The sequence below is a fragment of the Vulpes lagopus genome, chromosome 15 (assembly GCF_018345385.1).
Source record: "Vulpes lagopus strain Blue_001 chromosome 15, ASM1834538v1, whole genome shotgun sequence".
Lineage (NCBI taxonomy): Eukaryota > Metazoa > Chordata > Mammalia > Carnivora > Canidae > Vulpes > Vulpes lagopus.
In genome coordinates this window covers 25,333,039-25,360,498 of record NC_054838.1, presented here as the reverse complement: position 1 = coordinate 25,360,498, position 27,460 = coordinate 25,333,039, and the positions used below count along the sequence as shown (strand labels likewise).

Genomic DNA, 27,460 nt, shown 5'->3' with positions numbered 1-27,460 from the left:
TCTAAAACTAATAATACACTATATGCTAATTGAATTTAAATTAAAAAGAAAATATTTTTTAAAAAACATACCATTTGGGATCCCTGGGTGGCGCAGCGGTTTGGCGCCTGCCTTTGGCCCGGGGTGCGATCCTGGAGACCCGGGATCGAATCCCACGTCCGGCTCCCGGTGCATGGAGCCTGCTTCTCCCTCTGCCTGTGTCTCTGCCTCTCTCTCTCTCTCTCTCTCTCTCTCTGTATGACTATCAAAAATAAATAATTAAAAAAAAAAAAACATACCATTTGGTACCCAACATCTCTCCAAAGTGAACAGCTAAGCCAGAATAAAGGATGTCCTTGCCAAAAAAAAAAAAAAATGAAAGGGACAATGATGCACAGAGTGGCTGGAAGAGAAAGTTGGAGGAGAACTAAAGTGAAGGGCCCCGCTTTCTTCCCTAAGCACAGGTCATTTCGCTTAGTCCTCAAAACAACTCTATAACCTGCAGATCATGATACCCATTTTATAGTTAAACTGAAACTTTTAAGTCATGTACCTCTCTGTTAATGTAGCTAGGAAATGAATCACCACACAAAACATTTCCAGAGATGTCACAAGGCTTCTGCACACAGGGAAGAGCCAACGAGTGCTCTGAATCTGGGAAATTCATGGAGAAATACCATGTGGGCTGGAGCAACCAGGGTGGACTTTCTAGAAAAGTTAAGTCTGAGGATGAGCCCAGAGAGAGAACCTGGAGGGCACTAAGGGCCACATGCCACTGGGGATAGAGAAGAGACAGATCTGACTCTGCCACTTCCTTGATAGGTCCCCTCTGGCTTGACTGTCCTATCTGAGCCTCTGTTGCCTCATCTGTAAAACAGAGATAATAACGCTTCCTGGGGTGGTTGTGAGGATGAAATGAGATGACATTTGTGAAAGTGCTTCGCCTGCACTTGGCACTTAGTGAAAGCTGAGGAAATGTCAGCTCCTCCCACTCCTCCCCCACTCTCCTGAAGCTCCTGAAGCTTCCAGAGACCAGCAGATAGGCAAACACACCGACAACTCTGAGATAGGCAGGATGTGCCCTAGAGGGTACAGGGTAATGCAGGAATCCCAAGGAGGGACAGAGTGCCCCCCCCATCAGTGAAGTGCCCTCAGACCTGGTTGTTCCCCTTCATTTGTTCATCTCGCCCCCCCCCCCACCTTCAGCCGGCCAGCTCACCCCCTCCCCAGTGCCTTCCTCTAAAGTTGACCATGGAGCTTTCAAAGCACAGGGCTCCACCTCCCTTAAGGCCACATGGAACCGACAGAGGGGCAGACAGGGGCCCAGAACTGAGGGGTTAAGCCTCAGATGAAGAATATTCCTTCCAAATCCTGTTCCAGCTTCTGTAAATAACCTGATTGGGTCAAGTTAGGATAAGGCCACAGGAGGACATGGGCTGTTCCTACCCAGGTGGTTTCTCCTATCCAGGCCAAAGCAGCCCCCAATAACACAAGGGCACTCTAAGGGCCTGTAAACCACCACCTACACTTTAAAAGGGTGTTATTTACCAGTATCTTCTCCCAGAAAGTTGGATCTCTTTCTGGGTGACAGCTCAGAGGTGAAATGCCTTGCAAGGGTATAAGCCATGCAGCCTGGCTTTAAGGGTATAAAGTACACATTTGACAATTAGCCATCAACTCCCTCACTTCCTTTCAGGCACTGTCCCTGCTGAGACCTGAAAATGGGTGTTTCTGATCCCCAGATGCTTGTTGAACCCAGCCACCTTGCAACCAACCTTGGAACTTCTAGCGCCTGTTGGATTCTGGGGACAGGGAGCCAAAGCAGACACACCTAGCCCTGCCCTCAAGAAGCTTCCCAGGCCCATGTAAACTGAGTCCTCCTTCTGGGTATTCCATGGCCCACAGCCTCCTTGTTTGAGCTCCTACTGTTTTTTGTTTGTTTTAAGATTTTTATTTATTTATTTTTTAAGATTTTATTTATTTATTCATGAAAGACACAGAGAGAAAGGCAGAGAACACAGGCAGAGGGAGAAGCAGGCTCCAGGCAGGGAGCCTGATGTGTGACTCAATCCTGAGACCGGGGGATCATGCTCTGAGCCAAGGGCAGGTGCTCAGCCACCCAGGTGTCCCTTGAGCTCCTACTCTTTATCCCACACCATGTACCTGCTGCAATTCACCCACCACCTTCAGGCATTTCCAACTAGAGCCCAGAACCTACTTCCTGAGCGCAACCTCAGCAATCCTAGCAGCCCCTTCCCTTATAAACGCTAACACAACTGCCTGTGCTGCTGATGTAGGGCAGGGCCTGTTCTAAGGAAGAGGACAGGCACAGCTTTGGCTTTGCACTTGAGTGTCTGGACTCATGACCACTTGCCCTGCAGCCATGGCTCTGGGCTCAAATCCAGAAATGGCTTCTGCCTACCCCTCTGCCCCACCCAGGTAACTCCCCTCCCTCTCCCTCCCCCTCTCCTCTTCTGTCCCCTTACCCACCTCTTTCCTATGTCACCTGGGTCCCAGGTTCAGATGTGCCCTACCCTTCCCCCTCAGTGCCCACAGTAGCAACTGCTAGGGACTCTGCAGGCTGTATGTACTTCACACACCTTTGCCAGCGCCCTGTGGCTCCCTTCAGCAGCATTCGTGCTGAAGCCTCCAAGTGTCATGTCTCAGATGGTAATGGTCACAGCGCATAGGATGTTATAATTTAAGGGCTATAGGTAGGCCCTACCATACACTACCAGTAGGATCTGGGTAAGTCCTTGTCCCTCCCTCACACCATTTTCTCCTCTGTAAAATAAGCATTACAAATGTTAGTATGCTCAGCAATAAAAAAGGAATGAGGTACTGATACATGCTATGACACAGATGCATCTTGAAAGTACTATGCTAACTGCAAAAAGCCAGTCACATACTATATGATTTTATTTATATGAAAGGTTCAGAAATCATACAATAGAGACAGAAAGTAATTAGTGATTGCTTGGGGCTGAGTGGAAGGGAAGAAGGGAAGTGACTGCTGATGTTCACAGGGATATTAAGGGGTGGTGGGTGGGAGTGGTGAAAATATTCTAAAATTGTGATGATGGTTGCATAACCGAACTCTAAATTTTTTTTTTATTATTTATTTATGATAGTGAGAGAGAGAGAGAGAGAGAGAGAGAGAGAGAGAGGCAGAGGGAGAAGCAGGCTCCATGCACCGGGAGCCTGATGTGGGATTCGATCCCCGGTCTCCAGGATCACGCCCTGGGCCAAAGGCAGGCACCAAACCGCTGCGCCACCCAGGGACCCCCCCATAACCGAACTCTAAAAACCACTGAATCGTATCCATTAAATCGGTGGATTGTATGATATGTGAATTATATCTCAGTAAGGCTGTTATTTAAAAAAACAATTCAAAAAAATAATAATAAAATAAAAAATTAAATAACAGAATCCTGGGTGCCTCAGTCAGTTAAGCATCTGCCTTTGGCTGAGGTCATGATCCTAGGGTCCTGGGGTCCTGGGATCAAGGCCCAGGTCGGCCCCCCTGCTCAGCGGGGAGTCTGCTTCTCTCTCTCTCCCTCTGTCCCTGCCCACTCCCACCCCTGTTTGTGCACACTCTCTCAAATAAATAAAATATTTAAAAATACACATAAATAAACAGAATCCTAATAGTACTTACCTCATAGGGTTGTGAAATACAGAAATAATGTATATAAAGTATCTGGCACATAGTAGGCACCAAGAGCCTACTTAATATTAGGAGAGCCCTGCCCAGCCTATCGTGTGTGGCCCTGACCTTTGAATTCTCAAAGGTGACAGACAGATCCAACCCCTATCCCCATATGTTACCCTTATTACCTGAGGTAGCTCTTCCAGCAGCTGGAAGGAGCTATTTTAAAGAACCACAAGTCAGAGGAACTAAACCAGATCTGGAACTCTGACCTTTCCCCTCACCTCCCTGCCACTCACCAGCCAGCCGCCTCTTGTCAAGTGATCAAGCTGTCAACTAAGCTTCTGTGGGCTAAGGTTTCAGGTCAGCTGGAACGTATAAAGATAGGTGCCAAGCCAGAGGCAGCAGAGACAACAGTGAATGGCAAGGGGGCAACTAGATCCCTGCTGCCACCTCCAGGGATGGAGCCCTAAGGAGCCTTAAGGGAACCCTGTGCTTCCCCGACCCTGGCTGACTCACAGGTAAGACCCCATTCTTCACCACCCCTTCCCCCTCCATGTGCTGCCCTTAGCTTACAGAGTGCGGTCTGGAGCTGATGGGACACCAATCTGGGGTCACTACAGGGCTGGTAGATTTAGTTCCTCCCCAGCCACGTCAAGAAAGGGAGAACTGCAACCCTGATGAGGGGACACTGTGGCTGGGCTATGTCACACCCCCACACCTGTGTCACTCACACACAATTCACTTTCCCTTTTCTGCTGGCTGCCTCTGCTGTGATTTTGCAAATCTCCATAAGTAATAGTGGCTTTCTCCTTAGTGTGGCACAGAATCTCCAGAACCCCTCCAGAGCGTTAAGCCCTTTCCCCATGAGGGTCCTGGGGACCCCTTTTCTGGGTAGAGGTGGTACAGGCACTTCTGGCCTTATATACAGGGAGGTTTGCAGAGCCCCCAGAACTCTTTACTCAGGCGGCTTCCTCCGCGGGGATGCTGTGGAGGCTTTGCCAGGAGGGTGAGACCAGGCGGGGCATCTCAGAACGGGGTCCCCTGACCCCTGCTTCAGAGCTGCTGTGGAGAACAGATACCCCAGCCCCAGCCTACACCTGAATCAAGATATCTGGCCTGGAGGGCCTCTGAGAATCCACTCTGTAAACAAGCAGCTTCAGGGATCCTGAGCTCTCCCTGAAATGTGAGGATCTGGACCCTGAAACAGGCACAGTGTCAGACAGACCAGGGCTCCAATCCCAGCCCCATCCCTTCAGTCTTATGATTGGCGGAAGCCCTTGGAGCCTGACGTCCCTTGTTTATGAAGTGGGAATCACTGTGACTACTACCGCATAGCCTTATAAAGGGACTGAATTAGTCAATACCTATAAAGCCCTCAGCCCCGTGCCTCATGCAAGAAGCACTGAGCAGACATTAATGGGGCACTACTACCATGGCCACATAGCAAGAACACCCCATCCATCCATCAAGAGTCCCAGCAGAGCTACAGAGAGAAGAGGTCTTGCTCTCAACTTCACCTTTGCCAGTGGCAAAAGTTCTGCTGCCTGCTAGGTTTCCTCAAGTATCAATTCAGGAGGCTGGAGTAAAGGCAGAGAATGCATTAGTCACACAGCCCTGGTGGGAATCCCACTTCTGCTCATTATGTGACCTCTGCCTGGTCATTTCACCTGTCTGGGCCTCAGTTCACAACTCTGCAAGTGGAGTAAAAATATCTAACTCGTAGGATTCTTCCCTTAGAGTCTGAGTGGCTACCAAAGGCTTTGAAGAAAGGACACTCCTACAACCAGTAAGAGACATTAGAGAACACAATCCCCAAGGGCCTCCCTAACCCTGATTGTCAGGCACTCATTCCTGATGCTGGGGCTCTGACAGTCCAGCTCACGTCAGAGAAGAGGAAAAGCAGAGGAAATGCCATGGCTTGAAACAAGAGAGGCAGCTGCTCGTGCATACACCTGCACGTGCATTCCAGCCCCAGACAGAGGAGCCAGAGCCTCCTTGCTGGGAACTGAGCCCTCCTGGCAGCTGCTGGTCTCCTGTAGGCAAAGGGAAAGGGGAAGGAGGCAAGTGGAGGACAGGGTTCTCCTAGCACGCTGCAGTCTGTCCCCTCAGCCAGGCTCCACACCACCACCCCTAGGAGCCAGATCCTTCTTGGACCCTCAGGGAGGCAGTACAGAAAAGCAGGAAAACAGGCCTGTGGGAGGAGCACTGCAGAGGGAGCCCAAGGCCTGACTGTGTGGCACACACAGGTCTCAGCCTCTCAGGCCATTTTCATTTGCCAAGCTGGTGGCAGCATTCCTCACCAAGCTGTTGTTCTGTATGCATTAATTCTCAGATGGGTTTGCAAATAATTCATTAACCGCAAAGGGCTTTGAATGCCCTCAATAAAAAAAGATGAGGTCTGGAAATCCATACTACCATGCCCACTGGGGTTTCTAGGGGAAAGGTGAAGGGGCCTCGTCGCCATCAGAAGAATTTAGTTGAGGTTCTGTGCCTTTAAACCAGTCTCTCTCCATCTTAAGCCTCTTTAGCCTCTTTTTCTCATCCATAAAATGGATTTAAATGCTGCCCTGCCTTCTTTCCAAGGCCTTTTTGAGCCTAGTATAACAGAGTGAACCAGGATCTGACACTAGTCGCTGGTATATTTAGCAAGCTAATGTCTCAAAGCCTTTGGTTTGCTCATCCAAAAGTAAGGGAAAGGAGCAGCTACCTCTCAGGAAAGTTGTGAAAATTCAATGGGATTGTGTGTAAAACTCTACAGAGGGCCTCACAGTCAGGTGGTCATTTTCTCTTCCTCCCTACTTGAATCCATGCGCTGGGCTCTGACACAAGCTCATGCCTTCCCTGCATCTGGAACACCCTTCCTGCTTCAGCTGCTGAAATCCTGCTCACTTTTCAAAGCCTAACTTATGTGACCCTCCTCCCACCCCCCACCATGAGTTGGTTCTTATCCCACCTCACAAACAAAAGACAGGGCCTCCTCCTCCTTTGGGTCTCTTCTTGGTGCTTTCCTGCCCCCTGACATTCGTCCAACCCATCCTGCACTAGTTATTTGTAGGTGTGTCTGATGCCCCCACAGAACTCCTGGGGAGTTCCTTGTAGGCAAGTGGCACAGACTCTTTTTGCTTATCCTCAGATTCCCTGGAATTCCAAGAACCCAGCATGAGGTTGATCTTAAGGAGTCTGCCAACCATGGCAAGGACTTTGTTCTGAATAAGTGCTCCCTCTGCTCGTTCTCTCTCTCTCTCTCAGATAAATAAATAATCATCTTTTTAAAAATAAATAAATAATAAAAGCATCCCCTTTTTCTGGGCATGATTTAAAAGTTGTCCCACCACACTATGACCCAGGCTTCTAGACTGGGATCCAGTGGCTGGTGAGTTCCAACCTCAACCCTTCCTCCTCCATCCCACCTCCTTAATTCCCTAGCTAATTCAACACCCATCTGCAAGCTCCCTGAGGGCCAGGGCCAAACCCGATTTATTCCATATCTTTCCTTCCCTAGTACCTGCTATAGTGTTCAAAAATATCTGATTGCTAAGATAATCACTTACACTTTAGCATGAATTAGAACATCAGTTTCATCTTAAGAACAGGCTTTTTAGGGAAAGCTGGCAGCAAGCATAAGAGTTTAGGTACCATGTAGGTTGAGGGGACAGCACAGAGACAACCAGAGTTCTAAATGTCAGTCCTGAAAGACTTGAGTGGTCACCCTTATCTTTTTGTATCCAATGATAAATTGGTGAACAGGTAATATATTATTCTCATTTACCCAAGGAAGTTAAATGATATTGCCAAGTTCCCACCACCATTAGTAACCCATGAAGACTAGGCAGCTCAGGTCTCCTCACCACAGGACTAGAGTTTTCTTTTGCCCCATAAAGAAGGGCACATACACTGTGCCCACTTCACAGCCCTGTGGGACTGGCCCTCCAGGGGTGAGGTCACTTAAGAGTCCAGGATCCCAGCACGCTACAGGTACGTGTGAGTTGGGCACCAGCGTGTGTGACCTGCTAAGAAATGGCATCAGCACCAAAACCTGATGCACAGAAGTACAGGTTATAAGAATGCAGCACCGCCCATGACAGGTGTGACAGCTTTCCAAGGTAACCACAGCTAAGCCAGGACCTTCAGCTGCAAACGTGCCCCTGGTCAGCCCACAGTAGGATGGGCGCAGGCATGAGTGCACACTGGGAGACGGGGCACCTTCTCTTGATCCAAGATTGATCCTCCTCTGTCTGAGAAACTCGTTCTCTTCAGCTGAGAAGGGATACACTCAGAAGTGTGAGGGGGGAAAAGGCATGTGCTGAGCCAGGCAGATCAGCTGCCACTGCCCCCAATATTGGTAGCAGGACACTCTATACCCCATCTCCCCAGAAACTCTGGGGAGGCAGGGCAGCAAAGGAGCCCAGGACCAGTCTCCCTCCCTCCTCCAAAGCAAAATAAATACTAGCCCCAGAAATCCCACAGTGTGGGGAGGAAACATCTCTAATCATAGATTAACAATCTCTAGTGATAGAGAAGGAATCACAGGCCGGGAAGGATTTCATTTTAAGTATAATAAGAGTGTATTCAGGCAGTCTTGCAAAAAAACAGGCTTTTATCCAAGATAACTAACAGTTTAGGTGAGTCACAAGGCACAGTCATATTGTTGATTTGGGACAGAAGGACCTGAAGTGGAGAGACTGGTAGGCTCTCTGTACATTTCAGGGAGCAGGTCCTTCCCAGGGAGCAGCTTGATGCAGGGGACGGAGAACAGGGTGGTGGGTGGAGTCAGAATGAGGTCTGCTCCCTTCCTGAGCCTCAGTTTCCTCCTCTAAAGGATGAAGATCCACCTGGTCAGTGGAGGGAGGAGGAAGAGAGGGTGAGGATCACAAGAGAGAAGAGATGGGAAAGTGACCTGTTCTATAAGCCAAATCCCCTCAGCTAAGCATAGCAGCGCCCAGGCTTTTCTCTTACTAAAGCTTCTCCCAGTGCTGAAAGAGCCTGGGGACAGGTCTGGATGGGCCAAGGTCAATCTGCCTCCTCCGGCCTGTCTCCTGCAGCCTCCTCCTTGTACTAAAGCTCAGGGCTGCAAAGTGGCCTCTCTTCTTGGACCTCACCTGGACCCTGGAGGGACCAAGCAGAACCTTCTGGGACCATGGTTGGACTAAAGCCTTCAGAGGTACCCCCTACCACAGCTGTGAAATTCCTGGGGGCAGGCACAGCGGCCTGTTTTGCTGATCTCCTCACCTTTCCACTGGACACAGCCAAGGTTCGCCTGCAGGTAGGTGCTTTTTGACAAGGGTCATTGTTCAGATCAAAAGAGGGACTGAGTTCTCCACTCCAGCACCTCTTGTGTCTGCCCACATGCTCTTCTTCACACAGAACTCTGAGCAGGCCACTCACTCCGCTTATAATCCTGCCTCACCATCCAAGACAAAAAAAAAAAATCTTAGTTCCTTGGGCCCTTCATGGCCTTGCCCTACTTCGTAAACCATAAAGTGTGAAGTAAAAGTAACTGTGACCTTGGACAAAACACTGATCACTTGTTGTGGGAAAAACAATATGTCCTCCATTTGCTCTGAAGGCTGAGCATCACACCACGTATAACAGTTTGTGAGCTCTACACTGATGACCTCAGCTGTTTTTATTGGGATGTGATTACTATAATCCTACTTGTTCTCAAGAACCAGCCCTGGACAGGTCCTTCTGCACCCAGCCCCATCTGCCCCCTCCCAGCTCCTCACACCTCTGCTGGGATGTTCCTCAGATCCAGGGGGAGAACCAGACGACACAGGCAGCCCGGAGAATCCAATACCGCGGTGTGCTGGGCACCATCCTGACCATGGTGCGCACCGAGGGCCCCCGCAGCCCCTACAACGGGCTGGTCGCCGGCCTGCAGCGCCAGATGAGCTTTGCCTCCATCCGCATTGGCCTCTATGACTCTGTCAAGCAGTTCTACACCCCCAAAGGATCAGACCGTGAGTGCCTGGTATCCTGTAGAAACCGAGGGGGTAGGCAGAAGCAGACTCTAGGCTAATAGATCAGAGATGAGGGCAGTACAGACTTAGAAGCAGAACTGGGGCATAGAAGGGTGGTAATAGACATTTGCGAGGAGACTGAGCTGCTATCAGAAATCTGCTGAGCCTCTCTAGAACCCTGGCCTAGAAGAAGAGGCAGGCCTCAGGCAGAGGCAGGCCCACAGAGAACAGCATCAAGCCCAGAAAAGTGTAGGTAATAGAACATTGACCTACTCTCTTTCCTTCTCTCCAGACTCCAGCATCACTACACGGATTTTGGCAGGCTGCACCACAGGAGCCATGGCAGTATCATGTGCCCAGCCCACAGATGTGGTGAAGGTCCGATTTCAGGCCAGCATACACCTTGGGGCAGGGAGCAACAGGAAGTACAGTGGGACAATGGATGCCTACAGGACCATCGCCAGGGAAGAAGGGGTCAGGGGCCTATGGAAAGGTAGGCCTGGACTCGAGGCTCACAGGGTCGTGGGCAGAGCACTCCTCACCCCTGAGCTAGGGCAGAGAACCGAGCAAGGAGGGAACTCCCAGAATGATATATTTCAATGATTCTGCAAGATCATCTCAACCAAAACTATCACACTGACCTGCCAGAGTGCCCCAAATTCAGTTCAATTTGTCAACCCTTCAGCATGTGCAGGTTGATGTGCAGGAGACAGAAATGAATAGAAGATACCCACCATGCCCTCATGGCTCTCACAAAGAGAGGAGATGAGATATGTCAAGGAGCAGCCATTCCACAGGATAGGATGTGCTAGGTTCATGTTCAGGTACAGGGCCAGAGGTAGGAGAGGCTGTGCAGGCTCTGAGGGGAAGGTGACCTATAAACTGGGCCTCAAAGGCTCAGTGGGCTCTAGGTGTGTGGGGATGGAAGGGAAGGGCTTTCCCAACAAAGTTCTATCAGGGGTGACCATAGGACATGGAGAACAGAGGCCACTAGAGGAGGCAGCTGTGAGTTGTCGGGTACAGGGAGAAGTGATAAGAAGGAGGCCTCCTCAGGAGTAAAGTTTTCAAGTTCCCTATGTGTCCAAATGGAGGTCACCTTGACAAATGCTGGAATCTCTCCCACATGTGGACCAGGGGTCATATAAATCCTTGCAGAAGAAACAGTGGCCCAGTGGTTAAGCAGGACCTTTGGGTCATACCCTTATTTGCTTTATGCTTTCCCAAAGCCTAGCCCTCATCTGGGATGTCAGTAGCTCGGTCCTGATGCTCTCCTAGGGCCTCCCAGGGTCACCCAGAGCCTTGCCTCCCTCTTCCAAACAAAGGCTTCCTTGCCCGGTTTTAGCCAGCTGTCAGGGAGGCATATTTTAATCTTGGTAGATATTGCAGATTATTCTCCAAAATGTGGCTCAAACAAACATAAGAAGGCTTCTCTATTTTCTGTCTCTGAGGTAGACATGGATAATTTAAGTGTTAACCCCAGAGAGGAAAGTGTGGAATCTGCTCAACTGAGGCAGGCTCCTCTGAGACCACTAGAATGGAGACTTCTGCCCCTAAACTGGAGCCTGTGGCCTTGCAACCAGAAAATCCATGTCTATTTTTCACTCATCAGTCCTGACTCCATCCTTTAACAGGAACTTTGCCCAACATCACAAGGAATGCCATCGTCAACTGTGCTGAGATGGTGACCTATGACATCATCAAGGAGAAGCTGCTAGACTATCATCTGCTCACTGGTGAGGCCCTGGGCTCCAGGCAGCTGCCCTCCCACAGCAGGGAGGGAACCTGAAATTCCACAGAGTGGACACCACTCAGAGGTAACAGGGCATTAGAAGGAGCAGAGAGAAGAGCAGTGCCCAATAAAGATGCCCAGTACAGGAATGCCTCTCTACTTGTTAGATGGGGTGCTGCCCAATTCATGAATCATTTAATAATGCCAATTAGATCTTAAAAAAAAAAAAACCCAGTAGCTCATTGTAATGAATGGGAAAGAACCCTGGATAGGGAGGCCAGAGTCCTGGATGCCAGCCCAGCACATCCCATCATGCATCTTTAAGCAAGTCGCCTTCTCTGACTTCATTTTCCTCTGCGATCGTTGGGCTGCACAGCCTTCTAACTGTGGCACAGCCCTGTTCTATTCTGCAAGTACTGTGTGAGATTTAGAAAGTACTATCCTTACACTCAAGGAGTTCACAGTTTAGTGAAAGACAAAGGATGACACACATGGAATAGAAAAGGGGCCTTTCTGTTATTTGCTACTGATATTTGCTCCTTCCTTCCCTGCTACAGACAATTTCCCCTGCCACTTTATTTCTGCCTTTGGAGCCGGTTTCTGTGCCACAGTAGTGGCCTCCCCAGTGGATGTGGTGAAGACCCGGTACATGAACTCGCCCCCAGGCCAATACCGCAGCCCCCTAGACTGTATGCTGAAGATGGTGACCCAAGAGGGCCCCACAGCCTTCTATAAGGGGTAAGACTCCCTATCCTTCATCCAACATCCCTTCCCAGAGAACCTGAGCTTGTTTCCTTCCCTCCTTTCTTTCCTTCCTTCCATGTATAATGTGCCTACCAATGGGTCCACCTAGGGATGTGACGGTGAACAGCACAGATGTAAATGTCACAAAGGACAAATATAAAGAACTATGGAAGTTTAAAAAAAAAAGTGAACCAAATCTGATTTGGAGAGTCAGGGGAGGTTTACCTGAGAAAAAGAAGTCTAGGCATACGTCAAGTGCTATTTATGCCCAAATTTATTGGGCAAGGGAGAGAGAGGGAAAGGTAGTTGGTAGTCCTGAGACTTTTCTCCAGCCCACTGACTATAGATCACTACTGATGGTGGCCAAAATGCCCAAAACACATCGTCACATTTCCTGTGTCTTTGCTTTTATCATTCCCTCTTAATGAAATGCCTTTCCCATATCAGGTACATGCTCTAAATCTTAGCCATACTTCAGAACTAGTTCAAATGCCACCTCCCCAACACTCTCAGGTATAAATTTTTCTTCCTCCCTGTGAACTTCAGCAGTAATACCTTGATACCATTTTTATGGCATTTACCACCTCCTACATAGTGTTATAGGATTTGTAAGTTTAAATTATGCTCCATGCTAGATCACAAGCTTCTTGAAGCCAGAACTGGTGGCTTATACGTCTTTCATCTTCCTAACCAAAAGCCAGCACTCAATAATGTAGGTTATTAACAATCACCATGATCACTAAGTCACTAAGTACAAGGCCTTATGCAAAGCACTTTATATAGATTATCTCAACACCCCCCTGTACTGGGCAGTATTCTCCACATTTGCTGAGAAAGAAACTGAGACTCAGAAAGGTCAACTGCCTTATCCAAGATCACAAACTTAAAATGTCAGAGCCATGGCTCTAACTCAGATTATCAGATGCCACCCCACATGTTGTCATCCATCCTACTCCCAAGCTCTTGGTTGGCCCTCACACCTCCCACCACTTCAGCAGATCGTTTTCTGGTACGCAATGTTAGATTGGACCCAACATGCAATCAGGTTCTCAAACCTGAGAGTGATATAATAAAACTATTTCAATTGCCAGACTGTTCTTTTCCTATAAGTGCTTCTATCATTACAATCATCAGCAGTAGCCACCTGTCTTCAAAGAGCAGCAGACACATACATGACATTTATGGAGCATTGACTGATATTGGGCCCTGCATTGTATACTATACATTAGCTCATTTAATCCTTCACAACAACTCTATGAGGTAAATATCTTACAGATGAGGTCACTAAGGCTTAGAAAGATTAAGTAACTTATCCTAGGTCATAAAGCTAGAAACTGATAGAGCTAGCTTTTGAACCCAGGTCTGACTCTGAAGTTCACATTCATTGCCCCAGTGCTATTCTCCCTGGGGAACCTAGGCTGAGGGTTCTGGAGAAACCTTGGTATGAGGCTATGGTGCCCAAGCAGAGTCCTATAGAGCCAAGAGCAACCAGCCAGGCAAGAAAGTGAGTAGGGTTCATTCCTAGGCAGAAGGATCAGCACAGGTAAAGGCATGGAAGCAAGTCTGGCAGAAGAGGAAAGGACCAGGAGGGGATTAGCAGAGAGAGAGGAGCTAAAGAGGGAGCAGGTCCAGGTCACAGGGTCCACCTTGAGTCTGCAAAGCTGAGATGGGGACTGTCTCCCAGCTGTGCTATCACAGGACAGGTAGGCTCTCTGGAGATTAGCTAAACATCATGTCACCCAGTCTTTGCCCTCTGGTGTGCCAGCTTCAAGGTGCCTTGAGGGCCTCCTCAGGGATGGCCCCTCAGCATATAAATGATTCCAGAAATACCCAGCAGGGTATATGGAGTCAGGTAGTTTTAGTAGAGCTCCTTAACTGCCCTGAGCTTCAATTTTCTTCTTCTCCTCCTTTTCTTCCTCCTCTTCCCCCTGCTCTTTTTTTTTTTTTCAAAGGTTTACTTATTTATTTGAGAGACAGAGAGAGCATGTGAGTGAGCAGAGGGAAGGGTAGTGGGAGAGGAAGAGAGAGAAAGAGAATCCCAAGCAGGTTCCCTGCAGGGAACCTGACAACATAGGACTCCATCCACAACCCTGAGATCACGACCTGAGCCAAAACCAAGAGTTGGATGCTTAACCAATTGAGCCAACCATGTGCCCCTGGGCCTCAGTCTCTAAGAAAGAAATGTGGCAACCATTTCTTTCAACCATAGCTACTTTATAGAATTGTGGGAATTAACTGCCTAACACAGAACCTGGCTCAAAATGTGTTTTCTTTCCTTTCCTGACTTCAGCCTCTGCCTAAATTCCTTCAGTAGAGAAAAAAGTCTGAAGAGATCTCAGAAAATGCTCATGACTAACAGAAGCCTAGGTCTTTTGGCACTGACACTGTGAATAGGGGGAGCACTGGTGGTATATTCAGGATTCTTAGTCTGCTCCACCTATGTTTTGGTTGTTTCTCTCAACAGATTTACACCATCCTTTTTGCGTTTGGGAACCTGGAATGTGGTGATGTTTGTGACCTATGAGCAGCTGAAACGGGCCTTGATGAAAGTCCAGATGCTACGGGAATCTCCATTCTGAATAAGGCAGGGCCATGTGGTACTTTGCTGGAACAAGAACCACTGAAGAATGTATTAAAGCAGTGGATCCATGCTCACACACACCCACACATGTTTACAGAACTGTTTACTTGCTGCTGAGTCAAGAAATAGAAGTGGAGGAAGGATTCTGGCCTTCAGTGCTTTGTCTTAAGAACACGTTTGTTTTGCACTGACAAGATGGAAAATAAATTATATTAATTTTGGGAACCTATTAAGTTGGATGCCTAACATTTAGGCAAGAGAGAATAAACCAAAGCATCCATTTGGATAAAAAAAAAAGTTTGCAAACTGACGTCCTCTTAAAAAAAACAATCTGATTAGATGATGAATTGTGTACAGGAAAGGCTGAAAGCATGACAGGAGTGGCACATGATACTTGGAAATCAGGAGTGGCACATGATACAAGGGGTTTGGAGAGACACTGCCAAAGCAACATAGCTGTGACTGCAGCCTTTGGTTAACTGTGGATCATCAGCCATATGTGAAATACGCCTGCCATTTAGAAGCCATTGAGATTCTAGAAAATATGAAACCAAAAAAAAGAAAAAAAAGAGAGAGAGAAAACCTGGGCCAGCATGAGGCTGAGATTTGTAATTGTTCCCTGATGACACTGGAGAATCAAGAGGGAAGACTCCATCTTCTTTCCTATAAAATGGAAATAATAATCCCCTCCCTCCCATCTCACCAGGGATGCTATGAGGATCAAGGACAAGGTGGACATGAAAGCTCTTATATTCACCAATGTAAACGTAAGGACAAGATCTTAGGAAAGATTTTCTCAAGACAGGGAGGAACTGACAGCAGTTTTTAAAAAGTTGAAAGGTTGTCTAGAGGTTTGACCAAAGGAACCAGGGGCTGGGGGGCCAGGGGTGACAGAGAATGGCATGCACTCACAGAAGCCCCACTCCCACGCAGTCCTTGCTTTCCAGCTAGATGGTCTGTGAGACCCCTGAAGGGTACTGGGATTGGGGAAAAAGAGGGTGATGGCAGGCTGACAGCCTAAAGCAGCAGGACTCAGTTTTTTGGAAAATTATTATAATTCAATAAAGAGTGTGGGAATGAGAACAGCATAGCCTTTCCCTCCACCCCTTTCTCTTTCTTGGACAGAATGTCCCTTTCTCACCAGGTTTTTGTTTGCCAGGTCTGGGCCTGTGGTCCCACATGCCCCCACAGCCCAGGCTGGCTGCTCTGCCTTTTACGGCTTTGGCTTCTCCATCTGTATGTAAAAAGTGGGCTTAAACCAAATGACCTCCTTCTGAACTTTACTGGAGCTCTTTCAGGTTGATAATGAGGACCCAGAATGTCAGCTTTTTCTGCTTCTTAGCAGTGAATAGGATTCTGATAACAAAACTGGATTCAAATGTCCGCTCCCCTCACCTTACCAGCAGCCTAACCACTGGTGTACCTCAGTGTCCTAGCAGAGAGGTGGAAATAACAAACCCCCACCCTATAGAAGTGCTCAGCATGTCATCCCTCTCTCCCCACTCTGACTCTGGGGGGTGGGGGCGGGTGGGAAGAAGCAAATATCCACTTACTCTCAGCACCTTCCTAAATTTAAATTATAATTTGAGATTAACAACATATACAAACTGGAAAGTCCAAATAGAGGTAAAAAAATAAAGATTATTTTTAGTTAATGTCTGGTTTGACATTCAAATAAAACTCACATTAAAAATTTTCTCTTTCTGGGCAGCCCCGGTGGCTTAGGGGTTTAGCACCACTGTCAGCCCGGGGTGTGATCCTGGGGACCTGGGATCGAGTCCTGCATCGGGCTCCCTGCATGGAGCCTGCTTCTCCCTCTGCCTGTGTCTCTCATGAATAAATAAATAAAATCTTTTTTAAAAAATTCTCTTTCTTTTGACTTGACTGGCATGTACAAATCATTCTTTTTTTTTTAAGATTTTATTTATTAAAAAAAAAAAAAAAAAAAAAAAAAAAAAAAAAAGATTTTATTTATTTATTCATGAGAGACACAGAGCATGAGAGACACAGAGCACAAGAGAGAGAGGCAGAGGCACAGGCAGAGGGAGAAGCAGGCTCCATGCAGGGAGCCCGACGTGGGACTCGATCCCTGGTCTCCAGGATCACACCCTGGGCCAAAGGCAGGCGCTAAACCACTGAGCCACCCAGGGATCCCTACAAATCATTCTTAAACTCCTAGTCTCAGTTCATAAATTCCTAGGGGCAGGAACTACGTCTTCCATGAATTTCTACATAGTAATATATTTTTTAAAGATTTATGTATTTATTTTAGAGAGAGAAAGAACACACGCACACACAAACAGGGGGAAAGGCAGGGGAAAGAGAATCCTCAAGAATATTCCCTGCTGGGATCCCTGGGTGGCGCAGCGGTTTGGCGCCTGCCTTTGGCCCAGGGTGCGGTCCTGGAGACCCGGGATCGAATCCCACGTCGGGCTCCCGGTGCATGGAGCCTGCTTCACCCTCTGCCTGTGTCTCTGCCTTTCTTTCTGTGTGTGTGTGACTATCATAAATAAATAAAAAAAATTTAAAAAGAATATTCCCTGCTAAACAAGGAGTCTGAAAGCAGGACCCTGAGATCACAACCTGAGCCAGAATCAAGAGTCGGGCGCTTAACCGAGTCACCTAGGTGCCCTGCTCTCTACATAACATTAACACATCCTCTACCCAGAGTAAACTATTCAGATGATGATACCAAAAGAGAGAGGGTATCAATTCTACTAAGAGATATTTTGATTGGGAACAGCACCTCAGTGACCTCTGAGTCCAGGCTTCTGGAAAAAGGAAAACAAGATTGGTGGGATGTAGGTCTTCCACAGTTTCCTGGCAAAATATTAGATCTCTTTCCCCACTTCTTAAAGGCAGAGGTTGACCCAAATGACCTAAAGCTCTAAAGTTCAGTGATTTTAAGAACTGAAACAGCTTCCTCTAAGCCACAGCATGCAAGCCTTTCCTAGTTCTGGCCCTAATTTCTGCCATCAGGAACTTAGGGATGAGATCTTGCAAAATGGTCAGATCACCAGCTGAGGCCCACAGAAGGAAGCTGGCTTCTTAGCTCTGTGCACCCATCCCCCACTGCACACCCACAGACACCTACTTCATCAGTCATTAAGAGGATATCTGCTTTGGGGCGCCCAAGTGGCTCAGTTGGTTAAGTGTCCAACTCTTGATTTTGGCTCAGGTTATCACCCATCTCAGGGTCCTAAGATTGAGCTCCATATTGGGCTCCTTGCTCAGCATGGAGTCCGCTAAAGATTCTCTCTCTCCCTCTTCCTCTGCTCCTCCCCTATTCCTGCACACACACACTCACTTTCTCTCAAAAAAAAAAAAAAAAAAAAAAGAGTTTTCTTAAACTCTTCTGGTGTATCAAGCAAAAATGACATAGTTTAGGCCCCAACTCAGTCACATTAGTGACATAATGGATAACTGACTTCACATCAATCTTGTAAGTAAAGGTAATATTTTTTTTAAGATTTTATTTATTTATTCCTGAGAGACACAGAGAGAAGCAGACATAGACAGAGGGAGAAGCAGGTTCCTTTTTTTTTTTTTTTTTTTTTAAAGATTTTATTTATTTATTCATGAGAGAGAGAGAGAGAGAGGCAGAGACACAGGCAGAGGGAGAAGCAGGCTCCATGCACCGGGAGCCCGACGTGGGATTCGATCCCGGGTCTCCAGGACCGCACCCTGGGCCAAAGGCAGGCGCCAAACCGCTGCGCCACCCAGGGATCCCGAGAAGCAGGTTCCTTACAGGGAGCCCAGTGCGGGACCAGATCCCCAGACCAGGATCACGCCTAGAGCCAAAGGCAGACACTTAACTGTTGAGCCAAAGGTGTCCCAAAGGTAATGTTTTCTTAAGGAATGTTTTATTCAGAAGGAATGAATGTTAAGGAAATATATCTCTATAGATGAGTTAATTTGTGTCAGGACACTTTGAAAACTGCTGAGTGCTATACAAAGGAAAACATTCATTGTACATATAGTATAAGGCACACATCGTACTAGATGCTGAGATGAACAAGGCCAATCCTGCCTTCCAGCTCACTGAGGCAGAGAGCAGTTGGGCAAGAAAGACAAATAAGCTACACCAAGTGATAAAAAGCCACACTAGAGATATGCATGAGGCATCTAAGAGCTGTAACATAGATTAGAGATACCTAACCTGGTTTGGGGGCCAGGAAGCTTCTTAAAGAAAGACACCTAAAGGACACGATAGATGTTATCTAAGCAAAAGAAGGTGGGAAAGTCATTTTAGGGAGAGGAAAAGGCTTGTGCTAAGGAAGGCAAGAACAAGAGGCATCCAAGTTTTGCTAGTTGTCAGTATGACTGGGTTGCAGACCCAAAGGGAAGCAATGAGAGATGGAGATGAAGAGGAAAACAGGGACCCTGAAAGGCCATAGAAGCTACACATTATGAGCTGAATGTTTGTGTCCCCTCAAAACCTTTTTCCTTGTGTTTTTTTCTAAGAATTTTCTAGTATTAGCCCATACATTTAGGTCTTTGATCCTTTTGTATGTGGTATCAGGTAAGCATCCAAGCTCATTCTAAAATGAATGAACTTTTAAAAGATCGAAAAAACTTCTTCCTGAAATATAGCTTTTCCACTGGGAACCAAAAATATTGAATAATCTATTTCTGCCAGAGTGGAAATCTCTTGAGGATATGAGTATACATGTGAATTCATGTAAATGGAATGACTAGTGAACTCCTAACAAAAAATAAAGCTTAGTAGCTATGGGATATAGGTCAAATTCTTGGTCTCTCTGAGCCTGTTTCTTTATCTATAAAATATGGTAAATAATTTGGCAGAGAGCTATGGCTTTGTAAGCTAAAAATGGTGAACTTTGTAGGAAACAAACCAGATTCCCATGCATTGTTGGTGAGACTGTACTATGGTACAACCATTTTGGAAATTGAGTTTCTTAAAATGTTACCATTTCGTCCAGCTATCCTTCTCTTAGGTATTTACCCAAAAGAAATTAAAGCTTATGTCCATAAAAAGACTTGCATGTTCCATCTGTAACAGCATTATTCATAATAACCCCAAACTTTAAACAGTCCAAATGCCTATTGACAGTTGAGAGGACAAATACAACATTTCATTATCACTTTGATAAAATACTACTTAGCAATAAAAAAGAAAGTTATGTTGGGATGCCTGGGTAGCACAGTTGGTGAATCATCCAATTCTTGGTTTTGACTCAGATCTGATCTCAGGGTCATGAGATCAAGCCCCACAACAGGCTCTGTGCTCAGCACGGAGTCTGCTTATGACTCTCTCTCTCTCCTTCTGCTCCTCCCTCACTCTCTAAAAATAAATAAATAAATAAATCTTTAAAAAAAGAAAACCAATATGGGGGCGCCTGGGTGGCTCATTCAGTTGGATGTCTGACTCTCAACCTCAGCTCAGGTCTTGATCTCAAGGTCATGAATTCAACCAAGCCTTGTGTTGGACTCCATACTAGGCATGGAGCCTACTTTAAAAAAAAATTGGGCAGTCCGGGTGGCTCAGCAGTTTAGCGCTGCCTTCAACCAAGGGTGTGATACTGGAGACCCAGGATTGAGTCCCACATCAGGCTCCCTGCATGGAGCCTGCTTCTCCCTCTGCCTGTGTCTCTGCCCCCACCCCCCACCCCCACTCTGTGTCTCTCATGAAGAAAGAAAGAAAGAAAGAAAGAAAGAAAGAAAGAAAGAAAGAAAGAAGAAAGAAAGAAAGAAAGAAATTATTTATAAATAAAAAAAAGTTTAAAAAAACTATGTTAAGTAAAGGAAGCTAGACACCAAAGATTACATTCTATTTATATGAAAATTTTAGAAAATTGAGGTGCCTGGCTAGCTCAGTTGGTAAAGCATGCAAATCTTGATCTCAGGGTTGTATATTTAATCCCCATGTTGGGTGTAAAGATTACTTAAAAACAAAATCTTTAAAAAGCAATTTTAGAAAATTCAAAACTGTACAGACAGAAAGATCAGTGGTTTTCTACCACTGGAAGTGAAAGAAGGAAATGACTACAAATACTTTGGGGATGATTAATTATAGTAATTGTTGCAAAACTGTATAAATTTACTAAGAATTAATTAAACAGTACACTTAGCAATAGATGAATTATAAAGTATTTAAGTTGTACCTCAGTAAGGCTGTAGTGGAAAAGGTTATGCTCTAGTTCACAGCAATACAATTGTAATAGACAAAAACTGAAAACAACATAAATACCCATAAACAGTAGAATGGATAAGTTGGATATATTCATATGATGGAATGTTATACAGCAAAGAGAATTTTAAAACTACCGTTTCGGGATCCCTGGGTGGCGCAGCGGTTTGGCGCTTGCCTTTGGCCCGGGGCGCGATCCTGGAGACCCAGGATCGAATCCCACGTCAGGCTCCCGGTGCATGGAGCCTGCTTCTCCCTCTGCCTATGTCTCTGCTTCTCTCTCTCTCACTGTGTGCCTATCATAAATAAATAAAATTTAAAAAAAAATAAAAATAAAAATAAAAAAATAAAACTACCGTTTCATGTAACTTGGGTGAATCTCACAAAAATAATGTTGAGTGAAAGACACAAAATAGTATATAATGTATAATTCCATTTACATGATGTTTAAAAACAGGTAAAACAAATATTTGGTGTTAGAAATCAAGAGAGTGGTTATTCTTTAAGTGAATAGCGATAGCGGGGAGTTAATAAGGTTTCCTTTTTTTATTGTAATTTTATTTTTTTCCAGCTTTAATGAGGTATCATTGCCAAACAATATTAATAATGTTTCTTGAGGTGTGTGCTCACTATATAGGGGTGTTCACTTTTTGAAAGTCTATCATGCTGTATACTTAATGGTTTGTGCACTGTTTTATATGTATGTTATACTTCAATAGTTTACTTTAGGGGCACCTGGGTGGCTCAGGCAGTTAAGCATCCAACTCTTAATTTCTGGCTCAGGTCATGATCTCAGAGTTGTGAGTTCAAGCTCAGCATGGAGCCTGCGTAAGATTCTCTCTCTCCCTCTGCCCCTCCCCCCACTGTGCACGTTTTCTCTCTCTCTCTCTCTCTCTCAAAAACAAAACAAAAAACAAAAAACAAAACAAAAAACGCTTATTTTAGGGATCCCTGGGTGGCGCAGCGGTTTAGCGCCTGCCTTTGGCCCAGGGCGCGATCCTGGAGACCCAGGATTGAATCCCACGTCGGGCTTCCAGTGCATGGAGCCTGCTTCTCCCTCTGCCTGTGTCTCTGACTCTCTCTCTCTCTCTCTGTGTGTGACTATCATAAATAAATACAAAAAATTTAAAAAAAAAAAAACGCTTATTTTAAAAACACACTTAATTTGAAAAAGAGAGGGACGGCCTGGTGGCTCAGTGGTTGAGCATCTGCCTTTGGCTCAGGGTGTGGTCCCGGGGTCCTGGGTATGAGTTGCACGTCAGGCTTCCTGCATGGGGCCTGCTTCTCCCTCTGCCTATGTCTCTACCTCTCTCTGTCTCTCATGAATAAATAATAAAGTCTTTTAAAAAAAAGTTTTAAAGAATTTGAAAAAGAGATCACCAGTGATCTTTGAGAAGTGTGTATGCGTGTATGCCTCTGTATGTCTCTGTGTGTCTGTGTATCTGGGTGTACATGTGAGTATTTGTGTATTTGTGTATACACAGGGATAATGAGAGGAGCTGGCCAGGAGGAGATCTGAGGAAGTGTTACAGGATAAGGAAACAAGCAGCCTACAAGCCCTATGGGAATGAGGTTGGCATGTTGAGAGAACAGAAAGAAAGCTGTGTGTGGCTGGCATAAAGTGAATGAGATGAATGTGAGATCATTCCTTTATTCATTCATCAAATCTTTAAGAGTTGTGCCAGAGGCTGAGAAGTCAGAGGACAGCCAATTATTTGGAAAGTGTGACAGAGAAAGGGAGGAGGGGGGAAAAAAGCCACTATTGAAGGGGTTGGAAAGTTCGGGGTGGGGGGGTGTGGGGAGTGGGCGCTCAGTGGTTGAGTGTCTGCCTTTGGCTCAGGGCCTGATCCCAGGATCCGGGATCAAGTTCTGCATCAAGCTGTCTGTGAGGAGCCTGCTTCTCCCTCTGCCTGTCTCTGCCTCTCTCGCTCTGTGTCTCTCACAAATAAATCAATCTTTAAAAAAAAAGCGGGGGGGGGGGGGGATCCCTGGGTGGCTCAGTGGTTTAGCGCCTGCCTTCGGCCCAGGGCCTGATCCTGGAGTCCCGGGATCAAGTCCCACATCAGGTTCTCTGCATGGAGCCTGCTTCTCCCTTTGCCTGTGTCTCTGCCTCTCTCTCTCACTCTCTGTCTCTCATGAATAAATAAATAAAATCTTAAAAAAAAAAAAGTTCTGAGGGTTCCTTTCTATTTACACACACAAACACACAATAGAAGAAAGGAAAGACTGAAGATGAAGGAAACAGGTTGCAGAAATAAGATCCTAGAGAAAACAGAAGAAGACAGAATAATGGAGATAACATGGTAGGGATCACTTTGGAACGGATATGGGAAAGCGAGAAATAAAACAGCTATAGGGCAAACATTTTGAAAGGGAGAGAGGCAAAAAGAAAGCATTCTCCAACCTTCCCATTGAAATTTCAGGAATGGTCACATAGGAAAGTTGGTTAGGGCCTAGAGAGTTATTTATAAAAAAAAAAAAAAAAAAAAAAGAGAGATCTTAAAAGCTCTTTCTTTCCCCTTAAAATATAATGAAAAAAACTAGGTCCTCCATTGCACTTCTGACACTGTTCTCTGTTCTCTGTCATGCTGAGCTGTCTGGAACCCCCACCATGGGGCAGCCTGGAGAATTCCAGAGTGTATGGCACCAGGCTCTAGTGGGTTCCTCCCAGTTGTCCCAGGGTACCTCACACCATACACATGGAGCTCCACATAAGGCACATCACCCACAGAGTAAGCTGTTAGACAATATGTGACAGGGTCTTTAAAATTCACAGGAAAAATATGCAAATCCCCACATATCCACCATCAGTTATGATACAGAAAGATAAACATGTCAAGAAAGATGAATGCAAATACTTTGAGAAGCTATTGTTTCTAGATTGTTTCATTCTGTACCTTTACCATTTATTGGATATTGTGGGCCTGAGGATAATACAATTTTTTCATTATCTTGAGATTATGGAGGACATTTTGAAAAATGAGAAACAGTTATCCTTCATTGTCCAGTTTTACTAAAGACTGTCTATGGTTTCTTGGCATTAAAAGGCAGCAATACATTGATATTACAAATCAGTATAGATCATCAAATATTTTCTTTTTTAAAAAAAATATTTTCTCTTTTTTTAAGATTTTATTTATTTATTCATGAGAGACACACACACACAGAGAGGCAGGCAGGCAGAGAGGCAGAGAGGCAGAGACACAGGCAGAGGGAGAAGCAGGCTCTATGCAGGGAGCCAGACGTGGGACTCGATCCCAGGTCTCCAGGATCAGGCCCTGGGCTGAAGGCAGTTCTAAACCGCTGAGCCACCCGGGCTGCCCAAATATTTTCTTTTTGAAGTTTGGAGGAATGATCACAACTTCTACCAATAAAGGCAGCAGAAAATCCCACAGAAACTTGGTAGGTAGCATAAACTGGTCAGACCACAAAAATGACATAAAGACATGCATTTTGCCTGAGAAATACACTATAGTTAAGATCACTGATTCAGGTCCTTAACTTTCTGGATCACTAGATTATAATGTGGTACATACTTTATATAATAAAGGATTTTTTATTTGAGCATATCAATCTCTGATGACAATTTCATCCTTCAACGTTTCATAATGAAATGACTGCAAGATGACTAGGTGATTACTTTGAAACTATTCCTTTCAATAGATAAGCATACTAATGTTGCTGGGCTTGCAAATGTCCTTGAGATATACTTATCATTGGTTAAGAATGATGTTTCCATGTATTGCTGATTGGGCTTTACCCATAAGAAGAGACAAGTAATAAATTTGGATCAACTTCATTATCATGGTGGAATATACCCCCTATAAACAAATTAAAAAGTAGTTTACATCCACAAAAGATATTCTTATCGGGCATGGGGAAGAAAGTAGGAGTCCTGAACAAGGAGCTTTGTCAGCTCTGATACTGATTCTTGATCCAGCTGACACAACCAGTATAAGCAGTTTGGGTCTGTCTACAGGATACACAACTATTTGACTCAACTCTTACCTTTTAACTGATGGGAAATCTTTCACCAAAAGTTGGCAAACTCTCACATGAGTCTCTGGACAGCTTCCTTACAGAATTAGAAAAGATTCAAAACACTTAGGAAGGAGAAATGCAGACTACAGAGATATTTTGATCAGGCACTTACAGAAACACAACACTGTCTGCATCACAATAACAACCCAATTATGGTTTTCTTCTGAATCTTTTACACTGTAAAAGCCTTCCTGATTTGAACCCTAGGACTTGCAGCAGACTTGTAAACAAAAAATTACAAATTTCTTATTTCCATGGCTCCTCTCACTAATAGATCCAACCCATCAGCAGTAGTACTGCTCTCCATTTTAGACCCATTATCCAGAAATCAAATCCCCAATTTTATTACTGTCTAAAAGTATAAGACTTCAAAAACGGTCAGGTAAATTTCATGGTATTCTTAAGCATTAACAATGTCTGGGAGTCATAAACCTGAAGTAACTTCTACTTTACATATGCTCATGACATTGAACAACGGGATGGGAGAAGTTTTTCTCATTTGATAAAACAACTAGGAGAGTCACGTGTCATGTCAATATGGGTGTTCATGAAGCTTTGCAAATATTAAAGAACAAAATGTGCTTGCACGGATTTTTGTGGTTATGTCACTATGTTGTATACTTCTAAACAATCTACAAATAGAAAGCTTGATGATGTTTCTGAGAAGAAAGAAGAACCTGATTTAACTTCCTACACAGAGCAAATGAAAGTACAGAATCATTTGAAGTAGTCACGGAGGAAGCAACTACAGATTCAACAACAAAACAGAACTCTGATGTTGCTACAACAGAAGCTGACTGGTTTCCACTTGTGCTGTGCTTTGAAATTCCTGTTTAGCTCTGAATTAAACAAGATCAACAGTTTGTAGGAAAACTGCTACACATAACCTTTGCAGAAAAGAAAGCCTTCAAAAACTCCATTCAAAACAAACAACTCCATTCTAGTTGGTAACTCTGTCTACATGTCCTTAAGTTTTCATTCATTCTAGGAAGGAGCTTTAACACTGGATATTCATTCACACTAAAGCCAGTTCTTTTTCTCCTTCTCCTTCAGATTTTATCTGATAGAGGGAGAGCACAAGCAGGGGGAGTGACAGAGGGAGAGGGAGAAGCAGACTCTCCACTGAGCAGGGAGCCCTATGTGGGGCCTGATCACAGGACCCTGGGATTATGACCTGAACCAAAGGCAGATGTGCAACCAACTGAGCCACCCAAGTGCCCCTGAAGCCAGTTTTTCAAGTTTGATTTACCATCTTATGCTGATATGGTAGTCTTACTTCTTGCAAAGAATGCAATATTTAGAGCACAGCATCTTGTCAATCTTATCAGAATGCAATAGAGGGTCACCTTCCTCACTCCTCACTGCTAATCTTCATTTGTAATAATCTCATAACATTTGTTATTCACGCTTGGCATCTTTTTCTTTCTTAATAACTTAAGGATTATAGTGCTTTATAGTGCCGGTCACTAAAAAGCATCCTGCTGATGTAATATAATTTATACTTAAATGATGTTCAAAGCATGTTGTGGTGTAGTTTGGGAAACATTGAATACTGTTAGAAATCTTGCTCATTATAGCACATTCTAATGCAACAAAGAGCTGCTTTAAAAATAATTGAGGGGTGCCTGGGATTTGGGTAAGGTTGAGTGTCGGACTCTTGATTTTGGCTCAGGTCCTGGGATGACATCCCCCTCCCCTCTTGTCCAGCTCCCTCATTCAGTGGAGAGTTTGCTTCTCTCCCTCTCCCATCTTTCTCTGCTCCTTTTTCTACTCGAGCTTTCTCTATCTAAAATAAATACATATTTTTTAAAATTGACCCCTAGGTTCTTTTTTTTTTTTTTTAAAGATTTTACTTATTTATTCATAGAAACACAGAGAGAAAGAGAGGCAGAGACACAGACAGAGGGAGAAGCAGGCTCCATGTAGGGAGCTGGATGTGGGACTTCATCCCTGGTCTCCAGGATCACACCCCAGGCTGCAGGCGGCACTAAACCGCAGCGCCACTGGGGCTGCCTTTTTTTCTTTTTTTTTTTTAAACAAAGATTTAAAAAAAAAAAAAAAAAGATTTTATTTATTCATGAGAGACAGAGAGGCAGAGACACAGGCCTAGGTAGAAGCAGGCTCCCTGCCAGGAGCCTGATGTGGGGCTCCATCCTGGATCTCGGATCACGCCCTGGGCCAAAGGCAGACGCTCAACTGCTGAGCCACCCAGGCATCCCTAAACAGATTGTTTTTGGCAATCAAAACTGTATTTTTTTATTTTGAGTTAATCTGCATTTCATTTTCTAAATCTAAGGATAAACTTCATAGGCTTCATGATGACTGTTAACATTTATAAGCCATCACGAAGAATACTGTAATGGTGATTTTTATATGTTAATTTATCAAATAGAAATCTTGTTTAATTTTATATTTTGTTACCTATGCTTTTGGGGATAATGAGAAGACATATAACTGTTCCTGTGAAAATACTTCTTGGTATTTAGAGTAGAAACATTATAAACATCCAGTATTGAGAAATTTGATGAGACAGTAAGAATTCCTGTGGATATCTACAAATTATGTATATCAATTGAACCTTGTTGAGGGTATGCAAATCAGCAATAATTATGTATAATTTAAC

General features: G+C 45.1%; 1 protein-coding gene and 1 pseudogene across 2 annotated transcripts; both read left to right on the top strand.

Annotated features, from left to right (window-relative positions):
* The first annotated feature begins 3,991 nt into the window (after positions 1-3,991).
* Positions 3,992-16,300, top strand: UCP3 (uncoupling protein 3). 2 transcript variants are annotated; one of them, XM_041729983.1, is made up of 7 exons: positions 3,992-4,149; positions 8,674-8,894; positions 9,381-9,591; positions 9,884-10,084; positions 11,223-11,324; positions 11,878-12,058; positions 14,529-16,300. In XM_041729983.1, exons 2-7 carry the CDS (start codon positions 8,769-8,771, stop codon positions 14,641-14,643), a joined length of 936 nt encoding a protein of 311 aa, XP_041585917.1. In that variant the 5' UTR covers positions 3,992-4,149; positions 8,674-8,768; the 3' UTR covers positions 14,644-16,300. The 2 variants fall into 2 exon arrangements, with proteins under 2 accessions (XP_041585917.1, XP_041585918.1); XM_041729984.1 differs by having other exon boundaries at positions 4,018-4,149; positions 8,693-8,894.
* Positions 16,301-24,147: 7,847 nt separating this feature from the next.
* LOC121476175 lies at positions 24,148-25,861 on the top strand (annotated as a pseudogene).
* Positions 25,862-27,460: the final 1,599 nt, after the last annotated feature.

What these genes read in the sequence shown, in the direction of transcription:
- UCP3 (XM_041729983.1), top strand. Translation starts at nt 8,769, where the DNA reads ATGGTTGGACTAAAGCCTTCAGAGGTACCCCCTACCACAGCTGTGAAA. An exon ending in CACCCCCAAAGGATCAGACC is followed by an intron (nt 9,592 to 9,883) that starts GTGAGTGCCTGG and finishes CCTTCTCTCCAG; the next exon opens with ACTCCAGCATCACTACACGG. An exon ending in CCCACAGCCTTCTATAAGGG is followed by an intron (nt 12,059 to 14,528) that starts GTAAGACTCCCT and finishes TTCTCTCAACAG; the next exon opens with ATTTACACCATCCTTTTTGC.